The following is a 23,062-nucleotide window of genomic DNA, read 5'->3' on the forward strand; positions in this document are numbered from 1 at the left end:
TGTTTAGTAACTTTTAACTGAAGGTGAGAAAAATAAAAGACTTTAAAGTCAGAAACCAGTATGCAAGACACAATTTTACTATGATCAAAATACAATGCAGTAGCAACACTACTTTCAAAAAGAAACATGATTTAATTTTTGGGGGGGGGTCCTAGTATCTCTCAGTGTTAGTGTCTTTTCACAATATTTACATTTAATTACTGTAGACTGGTGCGTATAACTGATTAGAAGCCGTAAACATTTATTTTCATGTATGATTTAGAAATTTGTAGATGATAAGTATTTGCTTTCCTTTGTAGTTTGGAGGTAACCCATTTGCTTCTTTAGTAAGCAACGCATCAGCAGGAGACAATCAGCCATCTCGTACAGAAAATAGAGATCCTCTGCCAAATCCATGGGCTCCTCAGTCTAGCTCACAGACTTCCACAACAAATAACGGCACTAGTGGTGAGAGCAGTGGCAGCAGTAATGCTGAAAACAGCACTTCAGGCACAACGGGACAGAACTCAGCTGGACCGAATTTGGGACCTGGGCTTGGAGGTGTGTTTGTTATTGCAACTGTATATATTTGCACATACTTGTAAACTTACTGAAATGTTTCTTTCATTAGGATGAGTGTTTTTGATCAGTTTTTATTGTTATTTACTTTTGTAGAACATTTTACTATTATTAAATTCCTCTGAAGAAAAATAGTAAAAATAAAAAAATATGAAAAATAATCTAAGTGATAATAATACTTGTACACTGCCTTAAAAAGTAATGAATCTGCAGATGAATTGTAGTATTTTTTCTGTTCCAAGGCAAATGGGAAAACAGCTAATAATGTGGATAGTTTATGGGAGTGTGTGTTGGATACAATGTCTGTCTTAACTTCTAGGGTAAATGTGTCTGTGTAAGTAGAACCACACTGAGGTAAGTTTCAGTCTTAAACTCATGAAAACCAAGTTATATTCTGCATTATATTCTGGGTTTAGATGGTCTAACTTTCTCTGATGATAGTCAGAATGCTTACTAATGTGCCCTTTACCTTTTCTTTAAGCTGGTATGTTCAATACACCAGGAATGCAGAGCTTATTACAGCAGATAACAGAAAATCCACAACTTATGCAGAATATGTTGTCTGCACCCTACATGAGAAGCATGATGCAATCGTTAAGCCAGAATCCTGATCTTGCAGTACAGGTAAATTACGTTTGGTGTAGTAATATATTGTGTGTATTAAAGTAAAAAAAGACAAAACCCGGAAGCTCAAAAATTGCCTGTGGCAATTGCCAGTTTTAGTGTTTATTCCTAAGTCACTGAAATTATTACCTGCTTACTTTCAACAGTTTATTGCTTTGAGTTTATTCAGTTTGTAGTTGGATATCATGCCTGACATGCTTCAAAAGTCATTGTGGGGTTGGGTATATTTTGCATAGCCCTAAACTTGTGATCCAGCATTAGAAACAGACAAAGCGAGTGCTTTGTTTATGAATTAAGGTAGAGCTAATGGTAAATAAATACCCCCTGTAGTATGGGAGAAGTGAAGGGAGGGGACTTGATGCCCTATCTGGATATTACTCTGGTTTTAACTTCTCATTTTTGACCTGCACCTCACTGTAAAAGTGGAGATGCTCATGTTTTATGAATGGTATTGTAGAAGTGCTTTGAATTTTTATTTAAAGTAGTAATATTGAAACTCAAATTCTGAACTGATATTGAAAAAATATTACCTCTTCTGTGTTAAATACTCACTTGAAAATATCATTGACTTCAGGTGATATTTACAGCAAAGCTATTACTTAGATTTGTAGTGGAGGCTGAACACAAAATAATTTTCTTATAATACTTGGAAAGATTGCCTTATTTGTATCTGGAAAACCGTTCACTTACAAGAAAAAAAGAAATAATGAAGCAAAAGTGAAACAAAAAAAACACCAATTCCCCCCCCCCCCCCCAAAAAAAAAAAAAAAAAAGGACAAACACCCCCAGAAAGTTTTGACCAAAAGAGTAGATTATTATTATTCTGTGGGGTAATTTTCATATACTATTACTGTGTTATCTGTAGTTGTTTTAAAACCTCCAGTGGTTTTTTACTGCTTGGTCTTTGAAGTTAAATATTTTTGTCCTATAGATGATGTTGAATAATCCTTTATTTGTTGGAAATCCTCAACTTCAGGAACAAATGAGACAACAACTTCCAACTTTCCTTCAGCAAGTAAGATGAGATACTAGCTCTTAATAAAGCTTTTCAAGTCAATGAGCAATATTTTTAGTAAACTGGTGCCTGTCTTTGATTTGACTAATAGCTAGATTCTGTAATATATTTTCATTAACTTTAGATACTGAGTTAGATTGTCCATTGATAATATTCTTGTTAATATCTCCATCTCTTTCAAAAGTTAAACCTGACTGTTGTCTGTGACTAGCATAAGCACTAAGATTTGTTCTTGCTTCTTTGCTTAGAAGGAATAAATGCTCTTACTGCACACTAGCCAGAAAATAGCTGTTTGCGACAAGATTTGTTTCAGAAATTAAAAAGAATAGTACTTTTCACACTATATTTAAAGTTTCAGTATGCTTTTCTCCTGCCTCTTCAAACCTGCATTAAATATTTGAAAAAGAGGTCCTTGAGCATGTCTTGAAAGACCCAAGTCATTACCTAATTTAAAACAAGTGGGTTCTGAAGTCTTTCCTGGAAAGATTGCTCCACCATTGTCTTCCGCTCATACCAGCATTGTGTTTGCAGCCCAGGTATCTGCTTAGTATTAGTTGTCACAGTGTATAGTAGTATTTGTTTCCTTAATAGAAGCAAGATTTTCTGTAGGCATTGAAAACCTAATCCACTGCATGAGTTTTGTCATTAGGCAGTCCTTGCAAATCAGTGTAAATATGTGTTGCCAAGATCTGACTGCACACGGGAGATTTTATGACTAAAATAATATGAGCACATACGTGAATTACAGTAGCATGTTCAGTGTTCAGAAGATACTGTTTATATTGTTTGAAGCTGTGAATGGCTGTGGTGTTTCATATTGCCATTGCTTTGTAATGACTCGGTAGTATCTGAGGAGCTAGTACATTTATATTTTGAAATCTGTGAGTAATTGGTAATTAATGAATGGAATAATTAAGAATCATCTCAGTAAGAATCCTATCTGTTTCCTTGGTGTATCTCCTTCTGTTATTACCACCTGTTGTATTCACTGTCTGAAATTAAATGATTAACAGCATTAGCAGGTGAAGTGTGAAGTGGAGAAATATCTGGATATTCTCAGAATGTTGGTAATATTTCAACTTGTGTTTTCTTGCTTATCTACCTGTGTTTATGTTATGGGATTGGGAGACAGAAACCGTGGAATCTGCATGATGGAAGGTATCTTTTGCAATTAAGGGCAATTGCCCAGCAGAACTAGGGAAGAATGGCTGCTACAGGAATTAATAACATTAATAGAAATGAGATCCAGGTCACCTAAGTGCTCTAAGAATTGTTAGGCCAGCATTTATGTAAGACAGCTTCAAATACCAGACAATAAGTCAAATATTTTCATGAAGTAGTTGCAGCAGCTTTCTTTGGAGACCCCAAAATGTTTATCTCTTTAAATTTGAGTAATCTTTTCCATCTACTATACATTTATTTGTTGACTTTTAGCTATCATGAAGATAAAAGTCCCAAGAGATTAATAGAGAATATTAATTGCTCTTCTGAAGTCTCTTTAGGCACTCAGATCAGAGTTCTTCATGTCCTATTCTGCAGTTCTGCTCTGTGATACAGAAAGTTTCACTTTAATCTGTGATTTCTACATTAATCAAATGTAGTTTTTCAGCAAAAGTAATCTGGTCTAGTTGCCAGGGGAAAGCTGCTAAGATTAGTAAGCCTATCTGCTCTTTGGTCTGATTACCGAAACCGTCGGTAATCAAATAACTATGTTATTTGTAACTGAAACATTGCTTTTTGCTTACCTGTTGCATCTCTATGCAAAGGTGAGCATAAGCCACTAGTTTTGAGTTTGTGTCTAAAATAACGAGGTTTTTGGATGTTTCATTTCAGAAATGAAAAGGATTTGCTTTCTAAATTATTTGATTATGTGAAAGCCAGTTTGTAATTGAAGTCACAGTAGACTGAGAACCCTTGAATATTATACATTTGCTTGCTGGTATATTTTCCAGTATGTTTGTTTACATTTCAGGCTGTAAGAGTGCTACAGATAAGAAGATATGTACAAATAGTCACAATCAAATTGCTGCAATCTGAAATCAGCTAGGAAAAAGGAACTTAGTACTTTTTCTTAGGTATTTTTTGGTCAAGTTTCATCATGTTCAGCATTGTTGCTTACCAGTAGTGTGATATAGGAGACTAATTCTAAAATAATGTACTAACACAGTCTTGTGGCCATTGAAAGATTGAGATCTGTAATGAAAAATACTTCTCCTTGTATAATTCTTGTTCAAGAGGGTTTTTCTACATCTAGAGAGTTCACTGATCACCTTCTATGGAAGTTTTCTCATAGAAGAAAAAATAACTGAAATCCTGTGATATTCAACTACAAAATCAAAAGTCAAGTTCTGAAATTATGTCAGATTCTATGAGACATCTAGCAATAAAAATTACCTTGGAACATCTACATATAATGAAGAGTTTCTCTCCTTCTCTTAGATGCAGAATCCTGACACGTTATCAGCTATGTCAAACCCCAGAGCAATGCAGGCTCTGCTGCAGATTCAGCAGGGCTTGCAGACATTAGCAACAGAAGCACCGGGGCTTATACCAGGGTAAGAATTGATCTTACAGATTTGGACAGGAAGTCTTCCTTTGTGTTGGTTACTCTTTTTAGATTTAGAGATTTATACCGTCTTAATTAAAGATTTATCCTCTTGCCTTTTTTAGTTTAACCAAATTTGTTTTAGAATTTGTCACATTTGTCTGCTGTGCAATTCTAAACAGTGATAACTCTGGTCTTTTTCTCAGTACTTTACTTAAATTGTTATCCTCTCTTTGACAGAATTGTATCCATTAATTAATGAGAAGAGACAAACTAGTGTTTATTATTTAAGTGGTGTATTTCTTTTTCTGTAATTTATACAGGTTTAATCCTGGCTTGGGTGGAGTGGGAAGCAGCGGAGCTCCTACAGCATCCACTGTACCTAGTTCTGTTTCTACTGAAAATACAAACCCACCTTCAGGAACTGCTGAACCTGGTCACCAGCAGTTTGTCCACCAGATGTTGCAGGCACTTGCTGGTGCAAATGCTCAGGTAATATACATCATTATATTCTCAATATTTTTGCTTTTATTCTTAATTGTAAAACACTGGAAAGAAGACAGATAGTTGAGGGGAGAGCCCACTGGATGCTTCTGGTCAAAGGTCAGTAGAGGAGGCTTAAAAGTGCTATTGCAGCTGTGCAAGTAAATACTGAAAAAACATCCTCTGTCCTGATTAAAAACATGCCTCTGAAGGTCATACCATTAAGACAGTGCAGAATTTTGCCATGAGTTTGTGTAATCAGTATCTTCCTATAAAGCAAAACTAACAGTTTGCCTTAGAGTCGACTTTCCAACAATCAGGATTTTGGTAATTTTAGTCAACCGATACTTGGGAGTGTTACAAAAGAGGTGATCATTATGTTGGGGAAAAATAAAGCCTATGATGTTCAAGATTGCTGACAACAACATAATCTTTGCTGTTCCACATTGCTAGGTTGAACTCTGTTTTGTTTTAAAAAAACAGGTATATGCATATCTTTAAGAAACTGTTCATGGGACATATATGTACCCAATTTAATTTGAATCCTCCTCTATCAGTCAGTTTTTTCCTGGAGTTCAGGAATGGTATATAAGTGTAGATAATTTGATGTTGCTGACTTAAAAAAAATTCTTTAGTTGCTAAGTGAATTTATCTGAATATATCTTTTAGAAGTTGAAAAAGGTGTAGTCAAAAATTAGAAAAGACAGAGTGGTGCAGAACCCACCTGTGTTTAAATTGTGTATTTTGCTAAATTTGTATTATGCTTTTATAGCTTGAAATTTTGTTCTTAGCAGTTACAAAATCCAGAGGTTCGATTTCAGCAACAACTGGAACAGCTGAGCGCAATGGGCTTTCTGAACCGTGAAGCAAATTTACAAGCACTAATAGCAACAGGAGGAGACATCAATGCAGCTATTGAAAGGCTGCTTGGCTCTCAGCCTTCATAGCAGTGTTTCCTTTAACTTGAAAAAATGTAATTTATTTTTGATAACAGCCCTTTAATCTTTCAAATTGCTTTATTTCATTCTGACTCTTGGGATTGTCTTGTTATAACTCAAACCAGTCTGATGCATTTGAAGGTGGGGTGCAGTAGCTTTCTTCAGACATTGGGAATCAATGCATTGTTACTTTTGAGTGCATCAGTTCTTCTGTTCAGCATTATTTGTGATTTTTTTGGAAACAATATCAGCTTTCACAGTTGGATGAACAAGTTTTGTGTGACCTACAAATGGCCAATTTAGTTACTACTTAAACAGTATCCTTCAGTATGTAGATTACACATTAAAAAGGAAACAAATTAATTAAAGCTGTGGGTACCAATACTGCTTATTGTGATTTTGGCATGTTTTTTTTTCTTGACTAGCAAAATGCTGGAAGATTTATACCACTTGAGTAATCTACCATCTTTTACTTTAATTTGTCTAAGGCATAAACACAATATATACAACACAGACAGCTCATTTCTAGAGATGTACAAAATACAGTAGAGTGAAATTGTAAGCAATGAAAAAACAGACAAAACCCCCCTACAAAGCAGCAACAAAAACACCCACAAAAAACTCCAAAAAACAAAAAAATTAAACCAAACCAAACCAAAACAAACAAACAAACAAAAAAAAACCAGAACACAACAAAAAAAAACACCCACCAAAAAAAAAAAAAAAACCAAAAAAAACAAAACAAAACAAAACAAAAAAGCCCAGGAAGAAAAGTCATAGTACTTGAATTTGGTGTAGAACTGCCCAGGATCTTTGGATCTGAGAAAAAATGCTTAAGCAACTTCAGTTAAAATATGTTAGAATTACTCTTCTGGTTGTCTCTTTACATTTAACTGTACAGAAACTTGCATTATAATATTATTTCAGTATTCACAGATTAACTGTAAATTACTTTTGTCATTGTCCAAATTAAAGAGCCACAGCCTTGTGCTCTGGAATTGCTTCTATGGCTATTTGGCTTGTTCCACTGAGATTTTAACATGTATTCTGATTTGTAATTGGAGAAATTACTTCTATTCATGGTCATGTGATACTCTAATTACTTTCAACAACCAAGTAAAAAAATACTGTATAGCTTTTGAGTTTCTATTGGTAGCTACTTCTCTTGTGCACAGGTAATAAATGAATTAAAAAAAATCTTTAAGCATCTTGTTTCAGTGTGTTTGCAGTTGTTCATTACCTAAAAATCAAGATGACCGTTCATCTTAAGAGCATTTGAGTGAACTCAAGCTCTGGCAATGCTTACCAGTTCTGCATTAAAACTGGTCAACAACTCCTGTGGTGTGAGGTGGACAGAGGAGAATAAGACATGGATGATGTTGGAGACATCTAGGTTAGATGAAGTGGGGATTGCAGAACAAAAGTTGAAATTAATCTGCTTTTTATTGCTCTTTTGTGTGAGTTTAATGGACTTGTGCACCTTCAGGTTCCTTCGATGTTCTCAAACCTGATCTTATGCAGAGTGCAGCTCTTCATTGTTCCAATCCCTGTTCTCACCTTCTGTGACTTGGGCAGTGTGGCTGGAGCAATTGCTGGTGAAGACTGAGGCAAAAAAATCGCGTACCTCTATGTCCTACGTAACCAGGTCTTCCAAATCCCTCCTGAAAGGAGCCACACTTTCCCTAATCTTTTACTGTTAATGTACCTAAAGAAGATTTTTGTTACCCTTGATGTTCTTGGCCAGACTTACTTCTGTCAGTGCTTTAGCTTTCCTAACCATCTCCCTGCTGTTACCTTCTGGAACTTGGGCAGTGTGGCTGGAGTATTTGCCACTGAAAGGAACAGGCTGGGCATCGGACAGTGGGTACTGAGCCACTGTACTGTGTGTCATTTGTTTCTCTTGGGTTTTACTCCTCTCTCTCTCTCTCTCTCTCATTATACTAATAATAACAACAACAGCAATAATTTCATCTCCCTGACTGGACAGTTTCTCTTTATTACTCCCAAGCTACCTTTCCCTCTTTCCATGCTCTGTAAGCTACCTGTTTGTGTTTTAAATTTGTCCAGGGACTCCTTGGTCATCCATACATCCTGACATTCTTCTCTAATTTCTTTGTTGGGACGCATTAGTCTTGAGCCTCGAAGGAAACAATCCTTGAATGTCATCCAGCCCTCTACACTCAAGGCTCTGTCCCATGGTATTCTACCAAAGAGATCCTCCAAGAGGCCAAATTCACCTCTCCTGACGTCCAGCATAGCTGTCTTGCTTCCCACTCTCCTTATTGCCCTAAGGATCTCAGTCTCCACTGTTTCATGGTCACCGCAGCCCAGCCTGCCTTTGGGCTCCACATTCCCCATCAGCTCCTTATTGCTGAGAAGATTCAGCCTAGCACCTCTCCTCTTTGGCTCCTTTATCAGTTGGAGAGGGCAGTTGTCATCAATGAACCTCCTGGAATACACGTGCTCTACTGTCCTGAGCCTCCAACAGGCTGTCACAACCCAGAAGCGTGTGTGAGGTTTCTTGTAAATTCTTGTCTGTCTCAACAAGATCCATATGTCTATACAATAGCCTTAACTCCAGCAATTAGCCTACTATTTAGCTGTAAGAAGTTGGCTAACAAGCTCTTCAACTTCTACAACAAACTTTGAGACTAGCTCCCAAATCTCACAATAAACTTCAGGTGTTGATTAAGTGGTAGAATATGATTGCTGGGGTAAAACAGGAGAGAAAAAGGTGGAAAAGAGAGAAAGAAAAAGGTCAGTCCTTAGAATCTGTATTGGTCCTGCTGCTGTGGATAGTCTGGATCTGGGGTGGACAGGGAGAATGCTGGGGACCAATCTCCTTCCTTTTATGGTTTACCTGGTATATGCCTCTCATGTAAAATAGATTTTTTTTGTGCCGTTTGTGCTGTATTGTTCACATGTGTACAGTGCCCTGTTTTAGAGCCCTTCAGGAAATGGAATTAATGGACTGTGGTGTCCTGGAGCCCCTTTTAGTGAGGTGTCTGGAACCTGACCCTTGATACAGGTGCACTAAGTGTGAGTCTCAAAGTAGACTTACAATCTTAACAACTTAGGAAGGAAAAGGAAGTTGGCTCAGAACAGGACTGACTGCCCCACCTCTGCAGGACCCTCTCAAGCCAATCAACACTTTCCTGTTGTGGTGGTTGGAATCCCCCATGAGGATCAGGGCTTGTGAATGTGAGGCTTTTCTTCTCTGCCTGTGAAAGGCATCATTGGTCTTCCTGGTAAGGTGGCCTGTAGTAGGCCTGTACTATAAAGCTACCTGTGCTTGCCCTCCCTTTAATCCTCACCCAAAAGCTCTAAGTTAGCTCCTTGTCCATTCCAGGTGGAGCTCCATGCACTCCAGGTGGTCACTGACAGAGAGGTTGACACCTCTTACTCATCTACCCTGCCTGTCCTTCCTGAAGGGACTGTATCCTTCCATTCCAACAATCCAGTCATAGGAGTTGCCACCATATTTCCATGATGTCAGTAAGATCGGAGACTTGCAGGCATGCATATGTCTCTACTTTATTCCCTATGCTGGATGTGTTAGGATAGATGCATTTAAGTTGGATCCCGGAGAAAATTACCTTCTCTCTGGAGTGGCCAGAATCCCTTTGTGCTGCCCTCCAGGTTTTCTCCTGCTGACCTGCAATCCCTCTCCAGATTCTGGGTGTCTCTTGCTGGCTCTGGCACCTAACTGATATAAATAGGATGGCAAGTCATCCACTATTTAATAGGATGATACCTCCTTCCTCCCAATCATAAATTGTTTAAAGCTGTATCAATGACTGCTAATCCTTTACCGAAGGCCCTCTTTTCCTTTTGAGAGAGGTTATGCTTCTGATCCCATCTGATACCAGCAAGAATGGTGCTATCTTAGCTAGCCCACTGTCAAACAACCCTAAATTTTGGCAGTGACATGAGCCTCAGAGCCTCATGTTAATAGACTCAATCCATTTGGTTTTTTTTCAATCACTATCTGCACATTGAATAATGGAGGAAAAAATAACCTGTGCCCCTGATTCCCTCGATTCCCTCGTCAGTTGCCCCAAGGCTCTGAAGTCTCTTGATGGCCTTTGGACTGACTACATGTTGTGACTTCATCACCATTCTCATGGAGGATCAGCTGGGGTTAGTAGTCTGAGCACCATACCAGGCTGGGAAATTTCCTGGCGACTTCCTTAACCTTGACCCCAGGGGTGCAGCAAACTTCCTTGAGGGCAATATCCTTCCAAGCATATTGGACCTTCCCTTAGAAGGGAACCATCTACCACTACAACCATTATTTTCTTTCTTATTGAACTGATCTTGTTATGAGATGTAGGCCTGTCTGGCCCTTCCCTGGAGAGGGACCTTCATCCTCATCATCCATTGCATGACCTTCCTTACCTGTAACTGTTGTACAGAGAGACACCTTAAGGGAGGGTGAGAAAGGCAAGGAGGCATCTTGGCCTGTTGTCCCAAGCAAGTACTTGCCTCTGTTCATCATTTCATTCTGACCTTCAGGCAGAGGGAGGTTACGGGACCCTTTGATAAGGAAGGATAGAGAGCAAGTAGTTTCTTTAGAATAATCTCTACTTTTTTACAGTTATTTTCACATTGATTATTAGGATCTCCAAAGAACTAATTCAACTTAAGTGTGCCTTACTGGGACCTTGAATTAAAAAAAAAACATTCAGACTCCCTCATCATTCAATAGGCAGATCTTTCTAAGAATGCAGTCCGTGATATCCAATAAGTCTGTCAGATGGAAGGGCAAGTGTGATATGGGGAAGAGAACAGTTTTTACCAAGACACTAAATCAATGAATCTAACTAGCACAAATACTTCCTCAAGACATCATTCAGCTCACCCTTTTTAAGCATTTCAGTTGCATGTTGCAAACTAAGAGACAATACATTTGAAGTAAAATTTCATTGTAATTCAGCAGGAGATGTAAGTTTGACCTAAATTCTATACTGAGCCTTTAGCTACGCTTACTTCTTGAAGTAGAATCAATATTTATCAGTAACTGTTGTCAACTAAACTAGCTTTCTTGTGGTAAAAACACTGAGCTGTTTTTTAATAGAAGTTTTAGTTTTATTTGAAAATATAGCAAGCAGAACACGCTTTATAGATAGGATACACTTTTTATTTGATCTTTAAAGGTGAAAGAAAACCCACACTTACTGGTTTAAGATTATGTTACAATGTTTCTCTTTGTTCACCCCTCCCCACTTCTCCCCCTTGCCCTTTTATCCATCTCTCTTTAAAATTCTCTCTTCAGAGTTATCATCTACCTCTTCTTTCAGATGAGCACTTAGATAACTTGTGCTTGAAATCTGCAGCTTGCATTTTGGACCAGAAGGGCATGTGTGCCTGAAGGTTGTCTCTTCATTTTCCTGCTTTCTTTTCTTCTGCTGTGGATCAAGTGACCTGACAGGATTGTCTGCAAAACTGCCTTGCCTGATCATCAAACTCCTGCTAGAAAATGTAACTGATGCCAAAACAAAGAAATCTAAAAGTTATGATGATCTGAACTGACAGTTATAATTTAAAAGACTCAGAATGCATGCATTCAGTATTGGCAATACAACTGCAAAATAGCTGGTTTTGTAAAGGATGTGGTCTGCCTAATTTTCTTCCTGGTTCAGTGACTGCATATACTGGGTTGACCCTGACTGGATGCCAAAGCTACTGTATCCCTCCCCTCTGCAGCTGGACATGGGCAAGAAAATATAAAAGATGGTTCATGGGTTGAGATAAGAACTGGGAGAGATTGCTCATCAAATACTGTCATGGGAAAAACAGGCTGGAATTAGATATATTAGCTGAATTTATTAGTAACAAAATCAGAGCAGGATAATGGGGAGTATAAAAAACAACTTCCCCCTATTCCTCCCTCCTTTCTAGCTCTACCTCCTGTCCCCATCAGTGCAGGGAGAGAGGGAATAGGGGTTATGGTCAGTTCATCACAAGTTTTTTTCTTCCACTGCTTAGGGAGAGTTATTCCCCTGCTCCAGCAGGGGGTCCCTGCCATGGGAGACAGTTCTCCAAGAACTTCTCCAGCATGGGTCCATCTCATGGGCAACAGTTCTCTACAAACTGCTGCAGTGGATCACTGTTCCTGGGGTGCAGTCCTTCATGAACAGGCTGCTCTAGTGTGGGTCCCCCACAGAGTCACATCCTACAGGAAACCTACTCCAGCATGGGCTTCTCTCTCCACAGGTGTGCAGGTCCCTGCCAGGACCCTGCTCCAGCACAGGTTTTTCACAGGGTGGCAGCCTCTTCTCAGGCATACACCTGCTCCAGCCTGGGGCTCCTCCACCAGCTGCAGGTGGATCTCTGCATCCCCATGGACCTCCACGGGCTGCAGGGCACAGCTGCCTCACCATGGGCCATACCAGGGGCTGCAGCAGAACCTTAGCTCTGGTGCACAAAACACCTCCCTCTCTTTCTGCACTGACCTTGGTGACTGCAGAGTTGTTCCTCTCACGTGTTCTCACCCTGTTCTTTTCTGGCTGCAGTTACATCTGTGCAATCATGTTTTTTCCCCACAGATTTCTTAAATCTGTTATCACAGGAGTGTTACCACCATTTCTGACTGGCCCAGCCTTGGCCAGCAATTCCCATGTGTCTGGGAGCCAGCTGGATTGGTTCTGCAGGGGGTGGAGGAAGTTTCCAGCAGCTTCTCACAGAAGCCACCCCTGTAGCCACCCCATCCCCAGTACCACAACCTGGCTTAATAAAATAAATATTATTAATAAAAAACCAAAGCACATATCAATTTATAGTTGAGGTGGCAGGCAGCTTTGCCTGTATAGATAACTTGCGCAGTTTGGGATAGATTGCATTTAATTTTTACTTCCTCATTTTAGCACTGAAAAATGTTTATGCTGTAGTAGGTACAGTATTTACACAGCATGTTACTAACTGTGCTCAGCATAAATTCATGAGGATGTATAGTGCATGCACCTTGCATAGATAATTTGTGCTTAGAGACAGAAAAAGCAATTTCTAACTCCAGGTGTTTCCTCCTCAGTTTTTGCTGCATTTGCTAAATACATTTCAAAATACACAGACAGCACTTGCATCCAGATAAACTGTGCTAAATATTAGTAGCCTGCTCAACTAACCTGAATACAACATCCCTAGAAATGTGGTGTTAGTTTAAAAACAGCAACAACAAAACCAAAAAATATACCCTCACAACAGAAAAAAACACCCAAATTAAACCAAAATCAAGTAAATGAAATGTTGTAGAATTGTGTTTGGGCAGGGATTATTCTGCTACCTTTTTCTTCCAATGCACATGTGCACAGCTTGATTAAAATCTGAGAGTAGTTTTTTGTTGTTAGTATTGCAATAATTCACATCTTAATCTATTAATTTGTAATGCACAGAATATAACTGAACAGAAATAATGCTTTGTTGTCTTTCAGAATAGCAGGTAACAGACAACTGATTAGGTTGACAGCAACCTTCTTTGCAGTATCTTTTAAGTAAAAGCAAAATGCAAATATATTAAAAGGGTAAGGGAAATATTCCCAACATAGAAGCAAAGACTAAGAAATACCCTGACCTATTTGAAGAAGCATGAACTGCCTGTAAGTATGAACTTTGTTTAGAAGCCTTCCAAAATCCAAGCTGCTTATATAAAACTCTCTGAAAGAGAATTATTTTTAACTGTTGAATACAATTTTTTGGTGGTGGTGAAAGTGGTGAAGTCACTTTGAGTGTATTCTGTAAACATGGACAAGCAGATCTGAAAATCAGTCTGGCCTTCTCAGAACTCACACTTAAAACTGTCCCTTTAAAAAAAAAAATTACTTGAAGGTCTGATCATATTTGTGTGTGACAGGATGCAGCTGCTGTAGAGTGTCCTGGTCTGGCTTTATTGTGTGTGAAAGAAGTAAGCACAAATCTGTATTTTATAATAGGTATATTAGTCAACTGTGTGTAAAATGGTGTATTGGAAAAGATGAAGACCTCCTTAACAGCAGAGGTGCCACAAGAGGGTGCTGTGTCTGTGATTTTCATAGCTACAAAATTTGTACAGATCTGACATGTCACTTGGTCTGAAGGGGGTCTCTGAAATTTGAGGGTATTAAGCATACAGACATCCCTGTCTCTTGCACTTAACTCCATGTCTTCAACTTGCACCCTGGCTCTTGGAACAAACAGGCTCTGAGATGAGAGCACCCTGTAATAGACTAAAATTGGTAACTGCCTGGTATTCTCCCTTCAGGTCACAACTGAACAGGAAAACACTATGTCTGGGTACATTGATGCCTAAAATCCCAACTCTAAAAATTGCTGCTTTCACTAAGATAATGCCCATTTATTGCACTAATTTAAGCACAGTAATTTGTCTAGTAAACCACAAAGCCTTTACTATTTTCATGCGTACTGAGAATTGTGACTAATGTTTTTCAACTATTTACCCAGGTAAAAATTGTACTAAAGATGCTTTCAAACATGAGGTGTTCTTCTGCAAGAGCTCATCTGTCATCCCAGGAAGAAGGAAAAAAAAAAAAAAAAGCATGACATACTAAAAATTACCCATGTGTGACAGCACATGGAGATGTCTCCATTTGGACAAGACTCAAATCTTTCTTACAGAAACTATCTGAAGTTTTTATAACATTAAGCTGAAAAGTTATGTCTTGTATAACACAACATGAAGTACTTTTTGAAAAACACCTTGGTGGTAAAAAAGGACTTTAACCTTAAATTCTGTGAGCTAGGTGACTGACTGGGTATTTGGAATTTTCTTCTCATCTTCATCAAAAAAGATAAGAAAAATACATACTAGGAGTAGTTTGATCAAAAGCTTTAAAGCAATTGCATTGACATGCCCACCAGCACTGGGAAGTGAAGGAGAAGGTCCAACTGCAAAAGAGGAAGTTTTCAAAAATAAGGAAATGTGTATTAACCTTGCATTCAGTACCTTAAATCACTGATTGACTCGCACTTGACTGCAATGTGCACGCTTTATACATGAAAGCTCTAAGTTCAGAGTCAGTATGATGCCACTTATGCTTTATTTCTAAAGCTTTCAATTCAATTTAATTTTGTATACTGCATCACCACCACTACCTTTTTTTTTCCTCACATTTTTCAGCTTGGTGGCCAATGCATACAGTAAGAGATCAGGAAAGTTTTCATAAAGTCATCAGTGCTCTGGTAAGGTCAACAAGAATACAAACACGGAACCTACAACTTGATGAAAATCCAGCAGTGAGACAGGGGTAGTGTAATGTATGGAACTTTATCATGCATGTTCCTGTCTCTTCTAGGAAAATGACGTTATTTTTAACAAAGCTCTAAATTATTTAATCTTGTAATAGCAGATGTGCCCAACCCTGTGTCTGACAGAGTAAATATTAAAATTAAGAAAATAAATTATTCTGTGTGACCCTTGCCAGGATTTTCAAAAGCAGGCTCTTACTGAAACGAGATCTGTAACTTCATAGAGTGACGGGCTTAAAAAGTTAACAGTTCTTGCATCTTGTATGCAAAAGATGTAAAAGACATCTTATATGTCTTGTACAGAGCCATGATAAAGAAATGAGTAGTAAACCACCTCTTAAAAATAAGTTGGTTTGATTTAATAATCAATTTAATAATTAAAATCCTGTCTCATAGTCTTGCTGTCCTTCAGGGAATTTCTATATGTGTCATTCAGAAAATTACTCTGGCAAAGCCTCACCCTGAAGAATGGCGCTCTCAATCTGTAGCAGTATTTCTGGGAGAGATTTTTCTAGACTGACAGTAATGAAGTTTTCTGGTGCACTGGGTGGCTCTAGAGTATCAAACTGAGACTGGAGAAGTTCAGGTGGCATAAAATGACCTCTCCGCTTCTTCAGGCGGCCTGCAATAATGTCCTTAGGTCCATCCAAATGAACAAAGAGGATCTTCAGTGCTGGGTTTTCTCCTGGTTGCTCTGGCTGGTTGCTTTCAATTGCAGATGCTCCACCAATTAACACACGCCTGTACAACTTCTTCAGTGCAGAACAGGCCAGAATTGTATCTTGTCTAGATGTGTCTTCTCTATCAAACATAAAAAAAAAAAAAAAAGCACTCCAAAAACCTTTACATATCTACATGTGGTATAACAAAAATGGCTTGTTAGTTTTGCTGAACAAGGTAGACATGCCCTAGCTCCTCAAGGAGTAGTAGCCAGCCATGGGAGTAGTGGCATTTTGACAGTGGTATTTGAGTAATTTTAACAGGATTTTAAAACCAAATTTCCAGTCCAGGTAAAGATGTGATTTGAAAATGAGGCCAAGCTAGCCAACCTTCTGGTAAAATCTCTGTTTTAGGGATCTTTTCTATAGCCTTTTCTAAGCAACCATTCTTTCCTAAATTAAATTCAAGTCTAGCACAAGGAAGTGTCAAGCTCATTTCCTTAATTGCTGAGAACCGGAACTAAAGATCCATAGAAACACCTATCTCTTATCTATAAAATTACTATACTTTTCTCTCTAAGGATAAGTGGCTGATTAGCAATACAGATCACAGTTCTTAAATACACAATATTTTCAACATCTGCTGTCACTGTCTCAGATTTAACTGTACTTTGTGTTTCCTTCAACTCATTGATAGCACTGCATCTATACTCACTTCAGCTTAAACAAGGGATTGCAGGTCAGTGAATGCACTGCATATGTATTTTCTGCTGACCAGGTTTCTTCAAATAAAGCATTTAACTCTGGGTGTGTCTGTTCCATCAAAAAGCAAATCCAGAATTAGTTGTCTCTATGAAGAGTAAATAAAATTCCTGCCTAAGAAAATATATTTTGTAATAAAATTAAAATCAGGTATACACTTACTTAAAAATCATTCTATGGTCATCAGATTTTGGTTCAAAGAGAAGTAAGAACTTCTAATACCTACCATTATCACCTAGGTAAGTCAGTGACAGCCTCAGCAACTAATAAGTACTAATAATTAAACATTGGCATTAGGTTCTTTCAAAACACAGTTGATTTTGTAAAGTTTCCAGAGCTGGGCAGTGGCATTAAGCTTTCACATAACATGAAGCAATGGATCCAGCAAATCAATCCAGACAAATTTCTCAGTGAGAAATGAGGTATCTCAGCTCCAATGAGGTATGGTCACCTAATGTGCACAAGCAAGTAAAGCCTGGCTAAACAGTCCCTGCCCTCCCAACCTTTTCCTTGTTTGGGATGCACTCCTGTCCCTTCATCATTGCTGGATGCTCTCCAGTGTGTCCGTGCCTCTTTCATAATGAGAAGCCCAGAACTGACACACAGTTCAGGTGTGGCCTCACCAGTGTTAAAGGAGATGGGATGGATCATCTCCTTTGACCTGCTGGCAATACTTGGTCTAATGTAACCCAGAATTCTTCTGGCCTGCCTTGCCAGAAGAGCACATTGCTGGCATATGTCCTGGGGCTGTCCACCACAGCTCCCTCAGGCCCCTTTCTGCTGCTTTCCAGCTGAGTGCCCCTCAGTGTCCATAACACTGCTTGGGGTTCGTCCTTCCCAGGGGCAGAATTTTGCGTTTTTAAAAGGTTTCTACTAATTGGTTTCTACAGCCTTTCAAGGTCCCTCTGCATCAGTTACTCCTCCTATTTTGGTGTCCTCTGCAAATTAGCAGGGTACACTCAAGGAAACAGTGTCAAACAAACTTGACACTGTATCTTATTCAAAATAACAGTATTTTATCCTACTGTTGTTATTGGTGTATTTTGTGGTTATGTTCTTTGTAAGTAGCTAATGTCAGACTTATTAATAAGCTGTATCCTTGCAATTATTTTTACACACATAGTAGAAAAACAGCTGTCATTGGCAACAATTTCCCATTTTATTTATCAGAGATTAGCTCACCATCAGGAGTTACTATGACAGTTTAGATTAATAAAAATAGAATGACTTTACTACCTGCAGAATTTCTTTACCACTTACATTGCTGCTTTGCAATGAAGTGGGGAAAAACACTTCTGGTACTTCTGTCTTTAGCTAAAACATTTAAAAACTAGATATTCTCTTACCTCCTTAATATATCATGCAATGCACAAAGCCAAGGAATCCTGTCCTAGAAAGAAAACAAATTAGTTAAAAAATTTTCAGAAATTATTTTGAAACAATTGCTTCTAGCATCTCAGATATTTGACTAGAGGTAAATATTAACATTAAACTGTACAGCAAGTTCAGTTTCGAATCTCTTTCTTCCTCTATAGTTTTGCTCCCACTGCCTGAAGGCTAATAAGAAGTGCTAGGCATATTATGAATAGGATGCTTTTAGTGGAATAGTACTTTTTATATTACAGGTATATGATGGAAATAATATGTATGCAAGTGCAGCATGCACATTGTAAATCTCTGAAGGACAGTCAACTTACCTCCTGCTTCTATTATACCATTCAAATATACAGCTAGAGTTATTATTTCTTTTCCCTGACATAGTGTCATACACACACCCCATCTCCATTTTGGATCCAAGCTGAAGCTTTCAAAAACAGATCTAAATTTAGTTATTTGCAATAATTATATTTATGTCAGTAGCACTCACAAATAAATGTAACCACAACCACAATTTCTCAAAACTTTTGCCCATTACTTAGGCAAATACGAGTGACTGATCAGATACTTACTTAATCTGCAATTTTAAGCTGATGCAAACTTTAGTCATGCCTAATGAGCACTAAAAAACTGCTCCTATTTAATGTTTCAATGCTGTTATTGCTGGGTAACCACAAGAAATTATAACATTGAAAAATAAATGCAACAATTTTTTGTTGCTATCATTACACAGTAACTTCCCCTAGGCATTCAAGAAGGCCCTCATAATTTTGCAGCTCTCATTTTTCAGAAGAGATGCTTTCCTTTTGCTGAGCACCACACAGTAGTGGTTTAGTCATGCAGGTGTGTAATGCTGCTACAGACAACATACAGGCTTCCAACCGCTAGTGAAAGATCCAAGTTATTAACCAGAATCTAGAATTTTTTTTTTTTTTTTTTTTTTTTAAAATTGGCTAAGGATATTTTCCAAAAAATTTGAAGGACTAAAAAAAAAAAAAAAAAAAGATAGGAGCTTTGCAAAATTTTTCTATTACAGCTAGATTCTTAAAGTCTTTTTCAAAATATGCTATTATTGCATCTTGCCCTGTTTCTAAGCTCTGTATGCTTTTAGATTGACTTAATATTTTCACCAGGATTGTTTAGTTTATATTCTTTGTTTAAAAATCTTTATCTACAGTCATAAGTGTATATTTATCTAGAAGTAGTGGATATTAACTTTTTAAATTCTTCCTGATTCTGTCCAGAAAAAGTGGCTTTAACTGTAGAACCACTGTCCTAATTGATGGCAAATGGAAAAATCCTTTTTTTCAAGCTGTCCCATTATGCTATTAGTACTTCAAGCATTGCCAGCCCATCAAGGGATGGGATTGTCTTGCTCTGCTTTGCACTGGGGCAGCCTTACCTTGTGTCCTTTGTGCAGTTTTGGGCACCACAATATAAGACAAATAAAAATATATTAGAGAGCATCCAAAGGAGGATGCTCTTGAGGATGCTGAGGGGCCTTGAGGGGGAAGGTGTATGAGGGGTGGCTGAGGTCACTTGATCTGTTCTGCCTGAAGAAGAGGAGGCTGAGGACAGACCTCACTGCAGTTACAACTTGTGAGAGGAAGAGGAGGGGCAGGCAGAAAAGAAGAGACTGATCTCTTCTCTGTGGTGACAGTGACAGGACTTGAGGGAATGGCCTGAAGCTGTGTCAGGGGAGGGTTACGTTAGATATTAGAAAAAGGCCCCACCCCAGAGGGTGGTTGGGTACTGGAACTGACCCCAGGGAAGTGGTCATAGCACCAGCCTGACAGAGTTCCAAAGCATTTGGTCAGCGGTCTCAGGCACATGCTGCAATTGAGAATTGTGGAATCACTAGGCTTGGAAAAGACCTTTAGTATCATCAAGTCCAACTTTTCACTGAATACTCCATGCTAATGAAATCATAAAGCAAGTGTTTACTTGGTTTTTTTTAAATACTTCAAGAGATGGTGACTCCACCACTTTTCCGAGCAGCAATTTCAATGCTTAGCCACTCTTTCAGTGATGACATTTTTCCTAATACTCAACTTGAACCTCACCTAGCACAACCTGAAACCATTTTTCTTTGTCCTATTCCTTGTTACCTGGGAGAAGAAACTGACTCCCAACTTACCACAACCTCCTTTCCAGTGAGGTTCCAACTTCCTTTCCAATTGTAGAGACTGATAAGTTCTCCCCTGAGCCTCCTTTTCTCCGGGGCAAGAACACCTCCACCTCCCACATCTGCTCCTCACAGGACTTGTGTTCCAGACCCTTCACCAGCACCTTTGCCCTTCTCTGGACTGACTCCAGCACCAAAATGTCCTTCTGGAATTAAGGGGCCCAGAACTGGACACAGCACTCGAGGTGTGGCCTCACCAATGTGAGGTACAGGTACATGGGGACAATCACTGCTCTGGTTTTGCTGGCCACACTGTTGCTAATTGAGGCTAGGATGCCATTGGCCTTCTGGGCCACCTGAGTGTGTGCTGGCTCATGTTCACCTGCTACCAACCAGCACTCTCAGGCCCTTTTCTGCTGGACAGCTTTCCAGCCTCTCTGCCCCAAGCCTGTAGTCCTGCCTGGGGCTGTTGTGGCCCAAGGGCAGGATCTGGTACTACACCTTGGTGAAACTTACATGATGGGCCTCAGCCCATTGAACCAGCCTGTCTGTACACCTCTGCAGCACTTCTGCCCTCCAGCAGATCAACACTTCCATCCAAATTGGTGTCACCTGCAGACTTACTGAATGCAGTCAATCCCCTCCACATCATTAATAGATGTTAACCAGGACTGGCTGTGATGCTGATCCCTGTAGCTCCATTCACTAACAACCTCTGGGCCTGACCATGCAGCCACTTCTTAACCAGTGAACAGTGCACTCATCCTAGACAGGAGAAGCCAGTTTGTCTAGGAGGGATGCTTTGGGAAATGGCATCAAAGGCTTTCCTAAAGTCCAGGCAGACTATATCCACAGCATTTCCCTCATCCACTGGTTTATCTGGATATAGAAGGAGGTAAAATTACAGTTCCCAAACCCCTGGTGGCTGGGCCTGATGAAGTGGTTGTCCTGCACATGCCATGTGATGTACTCAATCTGTTCCATAACCTTCTCTAATACTGAGGCCAGACTTCCTCCTTCCAACCCTTCCTATACATGGGCCACACTGGCCAACCTCCAGTCATCTGGGACCTCCCAAGTTAACCACGAGTGGTGATAAATTATGGAAAGTAATTTGCGAGAAGGGTAACAAATTCTTGGAGTTGTTCTGTGCAGGGCCACATGATGGATTCTGTGGTTCTTGTGGGTCCCTTCCAACTCAGGATATTCTAAGATGCTATGATTCAAATCCAAAACTGCAACTCTGTGTGTGGACTGTAGAGGGGGAGATTTCTCACAGATCCTGAACCAGCAGCATACCGCTTTTGAGCTAACAAGCATTTCATAAACTACTTTTTTATGCAGAATCTTTTTTTGACACAAGAAGCCTCACTCACCTTAGCAAATACAGACCTGTGTTTACAGTCAGACTAATCTACGTAGTAAACCATAAACTACTTCAACAAGATCTGCATGAAGTTACAGAGATAAATGTGTGGACAACAGTTTTTTCAGAGCTTATTCAAAGTACCTCATCATTTAGTGGTATCCCTTCTTCCATTTTCTTCTTGTTCTCTAGAGGATGATAATCGTCTGCATCGTAGAATTTCCATCCCAACTAAGGGAAAAAAAATTAATTATGGATCGTTCAGCTAGGCCAGGTGAGGCAACAAGGACTTCAGAATTTGCAAAGACGACACCTAAGAAATTACAGGCTTCTTGCACCACAGTATGAATCACCGTTTATAGCATGACGATTAGCATGCTATAACAAAGACAAAATAACAACAACAACAACAAAACCCCAACCAAACAACAAAAACCACTAAGGCAGCTTGGCAGCAGCAGGGCACTGAGCCGAAGTCCGTGCAGGCAGCACCGCACCAGCCAAACCCGGCTCGGGGGACCAGCAGCCCGGGGGAAGGCCGGCGCACGGAGGTGTCTGCCCGCCCCGGCACGCCTCCGAGGCGGCGGCTCCCACACGCTCCTACCTTCTCTGCCAGCCGCGACCCAACCGTGGTCCTGCGGGGAAGCACAAAGGGCCGATTAAGCACCCGGATCCGCACTCGGATCGGCACCGAGGGCTCCGGCAGCGCCGAGCCCCCGGCAGAGCCGCAGCGCCGCCGCTGCTCCGCCCCCGCCTGCCCCCCACCCGCTACCTACTTCCCTGAGCCGCTGACGCCCATCACCACCACCAGCACCATGGCGGCCCGGAGCGCTCTGCCGCTGCCCCTTTGCCCTCCCGCGCCGCCGCCCCGGCCCGCCCTCGGCCTCCGCCGCGGGAGGCGGGTGCGGGCCCGCCCAGGCCCCAGCGCGGCCGTGCGGAGAGCGGCCCAAGCGCCTCCTCTGCCCCGCCCGCGCGGCTGTCCGCGACCGCCCGCTCCCTTCTGTGGGAGCCCGAGACACCCGTGTCGTGTCCCCCGCTCTCCTTTCCCCCAGGTGCTCCTTGTGCTGAAGTTACCTGATCTCCTCCCGAACCCTCTTTGTCTCAGGCTTTTGAGTGTGGTCGGGCGTTTCTCTTCCAGCGGTTCCTAGCACGGTGTTCACCGTTTGCAGCCTCAGCAACACAGGCGAATTTAATAGAAACAATAATTTCTGCAGTGCATGTTAAAGTGTACACTTGATGCCCGTTGAATTCTGTATTACCCTTTGGTGAAAAAGGTCTGCCTCTAAAATTTAATTAAGGCATCGGCTGTGCCATTACTAACTCCGTTTTAGTATTTGTTAAAGCATTGATCCAGTCATACTTTTAAATCA

The 23,062-nt window shown here is 40.1% G+C and overlaps 2 protein-coding genes across 4 annotated transcripts in view; one reads left to right on the forward strand and one right to left on the reverse strand.

The window, feature by feature from the left end:
• UBQLN1 (ubiquilin 1) overlaps window positions 1–12,857 on the forward strand; it is a 31,226-nt gene extending 18,369 nt beyond the window's left edge. Inside the window, exons 6-11 of one of the 3 annotated variants that reach the window (XM_041480718.1) lie at window positions 300–540; window positions 1,040–1,182; window positions 2,114–2,197; window positions 4,637–4,752; window positions 5,066–5,234; window positions 11,464–12,857. In XM_041480718.1, the coding sequence (XP_041336652.1) occupies window positions 300–540; window positions 1,040–1,182; window positions 2,114–2,197; window positions 4,637–4,752; window positions 5,066–5,234; window positions 11,464–11,475 (765 nt within the window). In that variant the 3' untranslated portion in view covers window positions 11,476–12,857. Of the gene's footprint in view, window positions 1–299; window positions 541–1,039; window positions 1,183–2,113; window positions 2,198–4,636; window positions 4,753–5,065; window positions 5,235–6,016; window positions 7,376–11,463 lie in introns of those variants that run through there. The other 2 variants (XM_041480716.1, XM_041480717.1) reach the window with 2 other exon arrangements.
• A 144-nt stretch (window positions 12,858–13,001) lies between these two features.
• IDNK (IDNK gluconokinase) lies at window positions 13,002–22,588 on the reverse strand. The gene is made up of 5 exons (XM_041480719.1): window positions 22,469–22,588; window positions 22,297–22,327; window positions 21,837–21,923; window positions 18,171–18,214; window positions 13,002–16,204 (listed from the first exon to the last, which is right to left on the reverse strand). Exons 1-5 carry the CDS (start codon window positions 22,507–22,509, stop codon window positions 15,844–15,846), a joined length of 564 nt encoding a protein of 187 aa, XP_041336653.1. The 5' UTR covers window positions 22,510–22,588; the 3' UTR covers window positions 13,002–15,843.
• Between the last annotated feature and the right edge of the window lie 474 nt (window positions 22,589–23,062).

The sequence above is a fragment of the Pyrgilauda ruficollis genome, unplaced genomic scaffold (assembly GCF_017590135.1).
Source record: "Pyrgilauda ruficollis isolate IOZ18807 unplaced genomic scaffold, ASM1759013v1 scaffold53, whole genome shotgun sequence".
NCBI lineage: Eukaryota > Metazoa > Chordata > Aves > Passeriformes > Passeridae > Pyrgilauda > Pyrgilauda ruficollis.